We start from the raw sequence: 10,667 nt of genomic DNA on the forward strand, positions 1-10,667 counted from the left end.
CGACCAGGCAGCATGATTCCCTCCCCTGCTCATGTCCTTTCCACGCTGCAGGTGTGGCAAGTGGGACAGGAGCTGGGTGCCCTGATGGTTAAAGAGGCCCTGCTAACGTGAGGCCTGTATGTTCTAGGCTGCTTTCCAAAGGCCAACCTGTACAGACGTCAAGGGAGTGCAGGTGTTGGGACCCGGCTGCTTTTTGCTCCATCACTCGTTACCTTTTGTTCTCTAGCCTCAGGCTCTCGACCCTTTGGCCAGAAGTCTGTAATCGTGTCACAAGAGCAATGAACTTTCCCCAAGAACAAGCAACCAAGGCGTTAAACAACTGCTCCAGGCAGGCAGACATCCCTGCTGGGATCCTAGAGAAATTCCCCAAGGCTCCGACTGGCTCCAACCGGGCAGGAGAGCTCTTAAGGGGGCACGCTGCTCAGGGACCTGACTGCCAGCCACAGCGGGTCCCCAGACGGTGCTGGGTGAGGATACAAACCAGCCAGGGGGTGGATCTAACGATGTGCACACAGGACACCGACCTTGGACTCATTCGCACTGGGCTGAGGCCAGCCCTGCTTGTCTCCTGCTCTGAGGAAGCGCTGCGGTGGGTTCATGCTGCACTGACCAGCCCATCGTTCACCTCTGCTCGCTGACCAGACAAACCCCAGCCAATTCCGCCCCTTCTCCACAGCCCACAAAGAGCATCGGGCCAGAGTGCAGGAACCAGACGGGGCCCTGGGCAGATGCTGGGCAGGGATTTCCCGGGGATTGACGCGGGGGAGGCAAACACCCAGCTTCTGCTCTGACACACCACGTGGCCTTGGTGGAGGCCCTGCCCCTCTCTACCCCTCAGTTTCCCCAGCAGTAGAATGGGGCTTATAGCGCTTGCCCACCTGAAGCATGGCACTATTATTTAGGGTCACAGAGGGCAGAGCTGGGCTCCATCCCAGACTGACAACTGGGCCGCCACTCGTAATCACCCCCGGAGAGGCAGGGTTGGAGTGGGGCAGCCCCACACCCTAAGAGCTTGTCTGCTTTCGGCTTGTCCTTTTAGCAGCGCCCCCTCTAGTCACAGAAACAAAAGGGCCCGGCTAGGAGTTACCCTCTGTGGGCAATGGGAGGAGCAAGCTGACCAGCGGCGTTCCCAGAGCCCCCTAAGGTGGAGAGGAGCTGAGCGGACTTGGCTCGCTTTGCACCATCATCCCCGCCTGCTGATGGAGAGTGCTCTGCCCTGCCCCCCTGGTGCGCGATCAGCTCCTCTGTAGCTTGTTTTGCTCCGAGCTCTTGCTGTTTCTATTTCCTCCTCTGTCACAGCGGAGCCGTATCTGATCTGGGGGAGAGCTTGCGTCAGCCCCTCTCCAGCAGCAGCAGCACACCCAGCTCAAAGCATCTCCAGGTTTAGTGCTGATGGTTTGCCACCACGCGATCAGGCCGGCTCGCGGCCTGGGTGTGCGCTGGGGGAAGGGACTGGCCGTCGGGGCCTTGGCGGCTTCAGTCGGAAGCAGAAACTTGCACATGTAAAACCAAACCTATTTTGGTACAAACAACTCTCCCCAGCCCCAGCCAGATCACAGGGGGCGGAGGGGCTGTCCTGCACTTCGCAGCCCTCTGATGGAAGACGCTGCAGGATGAGCCACAACGCCACCCTTCCTGCCACAGGCACTCACAGGCAGTTTATAGCTGCTTGGTGTCTCTCCCCTGCCCCCGCTCCCCGGTCTCAGTGTTTTTCTCCCATGCAATGTTAAAAACAACCAACCACTAGCTCAGCACAGCCAGTCTCCACACCCAGCAGGGACGGCTCAGGGCCCGGCAGAAGCCCCCCACCAGTTTGGCTTGTTGCACTTGGGAAGGGCCCATTACTGATCACATGGGGTCCTGTCAGACAGGACACTCCATCAGCTGCAGGCCTGCCTGCCATGGCGACCTTGGAATGAGGACAGCTAGGTAGGATTCTGCTCCTCTCACCAGCCAAAGCCTCTTTATTGCCAAAGCAAAAGCATCACAAAGAGCAGAGAGCTCTATGAGCTCCCTTGGCACTGCAGGGAGCCAGAGGGATTTCAGACAAGCAGGGCCCAGGATCACGTGCAAGCAGAGATCATCAATTTCTTAGACACATTAGTGAGATGTCCATCACCATGGTTTCTGGCCACCGAGCTGCAGAGTGAAGGCTTTGAGGGCTGCTTCAAAGGCAGCAGGATTCCCCAATATTGTTGGTTCCCATGTGGAAAAGAGATAGGATGAAGGGCCAAGGGTCACAGTTGATTAGCCCCCAGGTGCTCTCCGCTCTCATTTGCGGGTCCTGGTGACTCCTAGGCGGCTGTACTGCTCATTGTCCCGCTCACCAAGGGGCTAGGAGGGAAGGAGAAGGTAAGGCTGCTTTGTAAAGTGTTTCTCTGATATTCAGGGTCATACACTGCACCCACCACTGTGGTACTTGACCTCAGGAGCTGGGAGCGTGGGGTTCTGATAGGATAAATGGGCACAGACAGCACCTCCCATATCCTCTGCATTCAAAGCTTCAGTATGAAACAGGCAGCCTCAAAACAGAGGAGATGTTGCCTGCACCCACATATCACAACCCAGCCACTGAGTTCCCAGCGAGCAGGACCTTCCAATGAGCACAGTTATTTATTTCAGAACCAGCTGGGAGGAGGAGGCCAGCCAGTGCTCATTTCCCACCATTACTGGTCGGCTCACTTCTCCATATGCTAGTTCATCTTACTGTTGCTGGCCTTTCCCTGCCCTCTCCTGCAATGCTGGGGCAAAGTAGCTGGCACCAGTTTTGGGTTTAGGGGGGAGCAAAAAAAAAATATTATACAGGCAAATGAATCAGCCTGTGCACATCTGGGTATCTGTGCCCTACGTATGTCTGGGGGGAGCCTGTGCCTGGGTGTGTCTGCGATGCTCCTAGACAAGTACTTCGGAGCGTGCTGCTGCTCTAGCCCTTCCTGCCCTCCTGCATCCACTACTGCAGGCGCTCTGCACAGATCAGCCTACTTCAGCGAGAAGGCAGGTATTTAATCTCAGCCTGAAAGTGTGAGAGGGAGGGAGGGGCACCTGGGGCTCAACCCTCAGGAGGTTGTCACTGTGGCTTAAGCAGCCAGCTAGGCACTCCCCGGGTATCGGGGAAATCCCCAAGCAGCCAGTACTCTGCGGGGGTGCTGGAACTAGGGGTGCAGCAGCACCCCTGGCTTGGCGGGGTTTCCCTCACACACAGGGTTTACAGTCTGGTTCAATGGCTCTCAGCACCCCCACTGTAAAAACTGTTCCAACGCCTCTGGCACCCTGTTCCAGCCGCAGGGCAGGAGGTGGGAAGGGGCACAGCCAGAGGGCGTCCCAGCTGCAGTGTGTGCACTGGGGCCGGCTGCTCCAGGATGATCATTACACCGGGCAAAGTGGGGGTGCAGCATGACCAAGTCAGACCCCCCACACTTCCATTCACCCTGCTGGGAGCGTTCTACACCTGCTCTGTACAGATCTAAATCACTAGCAAGGCCCGGAGCCTCTCCAGGCCCTGAGCGATCCCCCCATGCACCAGTCCAGATTTCCGGGCACTAAGTGACGTGAAAGGCTGGCCCAGCGACCACTTGTCACCCACCTGGTAGAGCTGCTCATTGGCGATCAGGTTCTGTCGGTCAGAAGCTAAAATAAATCAAGCACAGGTCAGTGGGAAGCGCGGCGGGAGGGCAGCATTTTCAAATGACCCCAAGTGGTGATTCTCTCTCCCCCACTCTGCACCTTGTACCACCACTTACACCCGCACAGCACGGGGTCCAACGCCACCAGTCTGACTCACTAGCATTTCACACCCACTCCACACTTCCTGTGCATGGGTGGTAACAGCGACACCAGGTGCAGGGCAGCGGGCCCAGGGCCCCTCTCTGCTCTCCACGGACAGCTGGGAACACATGTTGCTTTTGCTAAGCATAGAGCTTTGTTCACACTAGGCCTGTTCTGCTAAAATGTCACTTTTATTGCTGCCACTGGTTCAGCCCCGCCAGTGGGGGCGCTGTTGTCAAAAAGGAATCAACATCTACTGGTGTCACTGGGTCAATAACATGGTGCTTAAAATGCTAAGAGCTACAGGAGCCCTATCTACACTAGGGCTCCCACTGTCCCAACTATTGGGAGAGCTAAGCTAGCAGTAGCAAAGGTGGGAAACTATTTGCGCAAAAGCCAAATGTAAGCATTCCCTCGAGGTTTACCCTGATGTCTCTGCCTAAAATTTCACCTCTCCCCAACTGTACTCTGTGCTGGCTGCTGCCCTTCACTCCAGGTATGGCTGTGTTCCCACGTGCTGACTACACAGTTTGTAAAGTTATGGGAATTTGTGAGGAAGTTACAGAGGATCAGCCCAGAGGTGGGTGTCCTGCAAAATACAGTGTCTCCTGCTGCTACCCCCTTGCTCAGGCAGATACCCACACTCACAGATGACAGTCTCCCACAGCAACATGCAGACACACAATCACATATGCAGACACCCTCACACTCCCTCCCCCTGGGCTGACATGCAGTCCTTGAGACATGCATGTAGGTGTCACGTAGGGGCTCCAGGCACCAAACCAGCATCATGTGGGTGAGTGTGATGGAAAGACCCCAGGGATACTGCGCAGCGAGTCCTGTCCAACCAGACATTCCCTGTCCCTGCACTGGGCAGCAGAGACACCCCTCCCCCGAGCTGGACAGAGGGGCCTCCCCTGTCTCACCTCGTAAGCGACGGCCACTGTCTTGGCCGGTGATGCAGTACACGGCGATTGCCAGGAAGACCGTGGCGATGACATCAGCTACCACGATCCCCGAGATGGTGGCGGCATCCAGCTCGATGCAATTTTGGCACACTGCAAAGCCACAGACACAACACAGAGTACTGAGAACAGGGCACAACCCTCCACACCCACCCGCCTCCTACACACCCAGCTCAGCGGCACAGGGAGCAAGCCAGCAGGAGAGCCCCAGAGGATTTATCTGTTCCCCCTACAAGGCCTCCCAGTTAGAAATATAACCTCCCTAACACACACACGTTCCTCTGCTCTCCCACCCCTAAGGCCCCTCTCAGCCAAAGGCGACTGGACAGGACCCCCGAGGGAGCCTACCAATGCAACGCTGACCAAACAGAACGGTCACTGCTCAGCAACTCCCATTCCCTGACCAAGGCAGGGCTCGGCGCACCCAGCCCAGGGTGCCTGCTCAGAGCAGCCAGCGGCGGAAGTGCAAAGTTGGGATAGGGCAGGGAGCAGGGTCTCTGGTGTGTCAGGGCAGAGCGCTAGCTCCTCCTGAGCCACAGGACCAGTCCAGAATGAGCTGCAATCATGCATGTGTGCATGGCGATCCAGGAACCACCCATGCAAACAGGCACCTGCCCAGGCACAAGTGCACATCTTAGTGCCTGCTGCCCAGGGGCCAGTTTTGAACACTGGGGCCCCCATGCCACCACCAGTCCCAGTCTGAGAAGTGCTGAGATTTCTGGCTGAGCACTGAAAGATAGAGTTCAGAGCTGGAAGAGCCCAAGCAGATCATCCAGTCTCCTCCCTCCCCTACAGGGCCAATGCAGGATGGTTCCTTACAAGACACACAGCCTGGGGAGAAATTTGGGGACTGAGAAACACACACATCTGCTACTGCTGCAGCTTTACAGAAAGCCAATGGAGAAATGGCAGGTGTGTTTCACAGAACATTTAAAAAACTTTAATTTCCAGAACAAGGCCATTTTTCATCAAAAAAATAAGTTTGGAATTAAAAATTCCAGCCAGCTCTAGTTTTATAGACCAGAGGCAAACTGACTGGTGAACGTACTTCGGAAATACACCTGTACAGCACTGTCATCATTGCACTTATAAACTCCTCTTGGGTCGTCCGCTTCTGCGCCCAAGTTCAACTCTGCGCCGTTCGCTACAATAATTCCATTTCTCTGCCAGGTTATGTCCAAGGGGTTGCCTGAAAATCCCTCGCACTTCAGGACCACGTCACGGCCACGACTTTCCACCTTTACGGCTGCTGTAAAACAAAAACGAAGACTGGGAGGTGACAGGTACAAAGCAGCCCAGGAGCTGAGTTGTCATCGGTAACCGAGGTTCAGAACTCAGGTCTCTTACACAGGCACTTAGAAAGGAGGCATTAGAAAGGAGACCGAGATGGCGTCTCATAGAAACCCCTGAATAAAGGTGTTCTCACTGAGAAAATATCCCTGATAATACAGTGATAGGTATAATATTCAGTTATACAATTCAGTTTATAGCTAGATAGATATAGATATATAAAACCATTGATTATATTAATAATTAATCATGTTGTTATATTGTGCCAATTATTAGCAATAAATAACAACTCTGGGCCTGATTCTGCCAACACAACTCCTGGGACAGTGCCTACTGCTGGGAACAGTCCTATTCGCCCCTATGGATCTAGTGATGGTCGGAGTAAGCTGTACATCCGTAAGAAGTGTTTGTAGGATCAGGTCCTTAATTAGCAGTATCTAATATCGTTATACAGTACTTATTATATTAATATAATATTGCAACTGACATTTTACCAGGGAGATTTTCACTCAAGCACAAAATAATTGGGCCCAGCATCCTTTGACCTGCAGTAAATTCTGGGTGTGGATGTGAGGCCCTGATCCTGCACATTATACACAGGCTGAATGGTAAGTGAAAGGGTTTGCAGATTCCGGGCTATTAATAATTAGTGGTGGCGGATGGAATTTTTTAACAAGTTTTTAAAGTAAAAATGGTGGGGAGATCAGCCAAACCGGATAGCAAAAGATAGTTCTGTGATCAGCTCTGTAACTGGTGAGCAAATTTAACAGAAAACTGATTACAATGAAAACAGTGTAAAATTCACAAAATGTGTTTCCGGTGGGGGCAGGGTCGAGCCCATGGGGGTCACTCCCCAGCCTTCAGAACACAAAATAAAGTTACTAGGATTGTTGTTGTTTGAGCACTGACAATGAGAGCAGTGCAGCTCATACTGCAAAGCCGCCCTCGGCAACACAGACACAGCTGAGAAATTGGATTACACCTCCCCCCCCCAACACACACACACATCCCGTTTTTCAGTCACCTCCAGTCTAGGTGTCTAATTCCTGTACCTGTTTGTATTTGTAAATCAGGTAGTTCGGTGTCTGCTAGTTGCACACTCAATTGTCAACAGTTCAAAAACGCAGCCATAATTATTTGGAGGTGCAAAATCTTGACTGCACAAAGATAGGCTGGCTTGAGGTCTGTCCCTATATTTATATATGTATCATTAATCGCTTATATTAAGATTGCAATTATATTCTAAATTATTATGAGAGAAATACATTTTATTGCTAAAATAATTATTAATCAATAGCTTAATGGATATTAAACTGCCTGGGGTGGGGACTCTGTTCGCTCCCTTTTCTGTGCCCAGAGATCCATGCTTAAAGAGAATAATGATAATTTCATGTTTAAAAGAGCTCAGAAAGAGGCTTTGAGGAACTACACAAACAATTAAAGCAAATATTGAATAATAACAACAATAAATAAATAAATAAATAATTGCTACTAACAAAGCAATATCAAAAGGTAACTGCAAACTAGACATGCAGTTAAAGGGACAGCTTCAACTCAAAAAATCTCACTTCTCTATGGAGCTTTATTCTCCACAAATGACTGCAGTTAGAGAAGATAAAAGATATTTTCTCTCTGTTTTTGGGTTTACAGTGTTTGAAGTCAATGAGGTCCTGTGTGAACGTAGTGCGCTCATTGCAGGGTCGGGGCCTTAATAGTCTCTTTCTCCTCTTCATGAGTCTTTCACGTGGCAACAGGGGCAGAACTGGCCCAAACAGCTTCATTCTGTAGTCCAATGCTTTTCCCCGTTAATTGCACGGATTACCACAATGTTGGGCCTGATTCTGACTTCACTTGCGTCAGTTTTGCCCTGGAGTAACTTTGCTGACTTCAGTGGTGCTATTACGGATCCACACTGGGGTGATCAGGGATCAGAAGCGAGACCTTTACATTTGTCGTTGTACCAGTTTGGCCAATTGTCAGTTCTTGGTTTCCCCACTGGAGAGAACTCAGAGCGATTTGTCCATCAACCCTCTTGGTGACAATTCACATGCTGGACTGGATTCTGAGGCCTCATATCCCATGAGTGAGGAACTGGGTCTTTTCCTGCTCTAAGCTGCTGCCTAGTACTCCCCGCACCCCCCCTCAGGGAGGCAGTTCTGAGAGTCGTGGGCCCAATCCTGCTTCCAGCGAAGCCAATAGGAGTGATGCGATCAACTTCACTGGGGGCAGGATAGGGCCTAATGTGAATCAGGGTGCAGTCTGTCCTACTGTAAGGCAGGCTGGGCTTGTAACAGGCACTATACCAGCCAGTAAGTCACTGTAATGGGCTTACCTTATTATATATGTCTCTTGTAATGTGCTTTCTTTCCTTGGGACATGAATCGATGCCCTGCTATTCAAAATGATTACTACAGAAGTGAGCATGCTGCAAGGTGAAAGGTACGACACTGACCACCCCAGAGACTGAAGCCTTGTGTTTATCCCCAGAGCAATCAGGGCATAAACAATGACCACCTGTGCTCCCTCCAAGTCCCCCTCCCTCCCCAATGAGCTCTAATACAAACACGGGATGCAGAGTTCTGGCTGCCATGGCTGTGAAATAGACACTCTCTGTGACTTTCAAGAGCAAAATGCCTCCTCCATCCAACCCTGACCAAAAAGGGCTTTAAATGAGCTCTGTAGGGTTTTTTACCTTTAGCTGATTTGTCTTCTGTGATGACACCTGAGGGGGGAAAAGAAAAAATGTAATTTAGAAGTGCCACAAACCCTCCTGCTTCAGAGAATAACGACAGGACATAGGAAGAAACCGGCCAGTCTCAGAGAGAGGATACAGGGCTATCTGGGCCGCTTCTCAGACCAGGCTCCTGCTCAGACCAGGCCTGGCAATTCCTATGTTCCTGATTCCATTTAGTTATAAAGACCAACATTTTCAAAAGTAGCCACTGATTTTCAGTGTCTGGTTTGAGCTTCCCGGGGCCTGATTTTTAGCAGTGCCGAGTACCCACACTTCCAACTGAAATTAATGGGAGCTGCAGATACTAAATCAGGCCCAGGTTGGCTGAAAATAGGCACCCCAAAATTGAGTCACCCAAATGCATTGGCCATGTTTTAAAATGTAGGCTTTAGTGATTCTAGAACTTGCTACCCAATCGGTGCATTGAAGACCAACTCCTTCATCATTCTGGCTAAAGGCTCAGCGATCCACTCAAACTTTTTTCCAGGGCTGGGTTGACTGAAGGGAGCATGCCAAGATTTTTTGGAGTAGGGGAAATCTATTTATATGGCATTAAGGAACTATTTGTTTTTAATCTTTGTATGTGTACTTAGAGACTGTCAAACATACGTCTTCTATAAGTCAGATGAAATAAAATGCAGATTTCTCTTCAAACTCAAACATATAAACACACTTTGCACAAATCAAAGATACAAATATTAATCTAATTAATTTAAAATAAGATTTAATCTTTACCTGCACTCAGCAGGTGCTAAATGTTAAAATTTCACCATCCTTTGGGGTGTGTTCAGCAATCATGTCCCATGTTTAGAGCCATGAACAAGAACGGATAACACAAAGGGGCAAAACATACCCAACGCACACTCTGTGCAATTCCTCTGATTGGAATAGTGCGTAACTTAGGGCACAATGTGGCCCAAAGTTCCATTAACACCAACAAAACACATCACAAACCTACTGATTACATCTGAAGAGAAGTGAGGCTGCATTAGCCAAAAAAACACTTGGGGAAAAGGGGATTGCTTCCCTTTGTTATATGTATGCACTCTCCAGTGAGCTCTACAAACTTTACACACTATATAATATTAAAACAGATTAAAACATCGTATGACTTATTTGCCTAAAATGAAATTATTCTTGGTCACAGTATTTGAGTTTGTCTCACAGAGTATTTAAAGTGATCATGTTTTAGTTACTTGCCAAACTGAACTATATCACCACATGGTCTTCCCCCCCCCCCCCCCCCCGCTTTAAACTTTGTGAGTGACCTTAATGTTCATGGAAAGCACAAACAGTAGAGATGGAAAAGGCCCATTAGATCTTATTGAGTCCATCTCCCAGCCAAAAAACAACCTCCAAAACCAAATCTATATAATACAGATAAGGATGTATTTCTTAAAAAGGAACTAACAAGATGTGTGCCAGCCCTAACTCTCACAGCTTTGCCTGCCTATCTATCTATCTGGCTATACACCTTCCCCCTCCATTTATTTGTCTGTGTTTAGTCTTACAGATTGTTAGCGCCTCATGGCAGGGACTGTCTTCTTACAATGTCTTTACAGCACTGAACACATTTGGGGCATTATGGTAATAAAATAGTAATTAATTATTAATAATGCAGGATTGAAAATCTTACCTTTGATGATAAATCCGACCGTTATTACACTGACAAGATACCCAAGTCTCCCCATGGTCCTTCTCCTTAACACTAATGTGCAACTGCAGTTATTTCCTCACTAGTGTAGGAAAAATTACTTCACCCGCTTAAAAAATATAATACAATCAAAGGTCTCTTTTCTAAACGGCAGAGATATGAAACCAGTAACAAGAGCCTTCTCAGATGTTGGCAACAGGAAGCCTAGGAGTGGAAGCCTCTGTCTTCTTTCCCCTAAGAACGTCAGTTTAAAGACGTC

The 10,667-nt window shown here is 49.8% G+C and overlaps 1 protein-coding gene across 1 annotated transcript; it reads right to left on the reverse strand.

Annotated features, from left to right (window-relative positions):
* Positions 1 to 1,935: 1,935 nt before the first annotated feature.
* Positions 1,936 to 10,667, reverse strand: LOC135889297 (T-cell surface glycoprotein CD3 delta chain-like). The gene is made up of 6 exons (XM_065417148.1): positions 10,391 to 10,667; positions 8,713 to 8,742; positions 5,779 to 5,979; positions 4,692 to 4,823; positions 3,584 to 3,627; positions 1,936 to 2,334 (listed from the first exon to the last, which is right to left on the reverse strand). The coding sequence occupies exons 1-6, from the start codon at positions 10,443 to 10,445 to the stop codon at positions 2,272 to 2,274; spliced, it is 525 nt and encodes a 174-aa protein (XP_065273220.1). The 5' UTR covers positions 10,446 to 10,667; the 3' UTR covers positions 1,936 to 2,271.

Source organism: Emys orbicularis, chromosome 15, assembly GCF_028017835.1.
Source record: "Emys orbicularis isolate rEmyOrb1 chromosome 15, rEmyOrb1.hap1, whole genome shotgun sequence".
NCBI classification, from domain to species: Eukaryota; Metazoa; Chordata; order Testudines; family Emydidae; genus Emys; species Emys orbicularis.

Excerpts from the sequence above, each read along its gene's own strand:
- LOC135889297 (XM_065417148.1), bottom strand. The coding sequence starts at position 10,445 with ATGGGGAGACTTGGGTATCTTGTCAGTGTAATAACGGTCGGATTTATC. Across the intron at positions 3,628-4,691 it reads CAGTGGCCGTCGCTTACGAG|CTTCTGACCGACAGAACCTG; the intron begins GTGAGACAGGGG and ends GATTTATTTTAG. Across the intron at positions 2,335-3,583 it reads CCAATGAGCAGCTCTACCAG|CCCCTTGGTGAGCGGGACAA; the intron begins GTGGGTGACAAG and ends CTTCCCTCCTAG.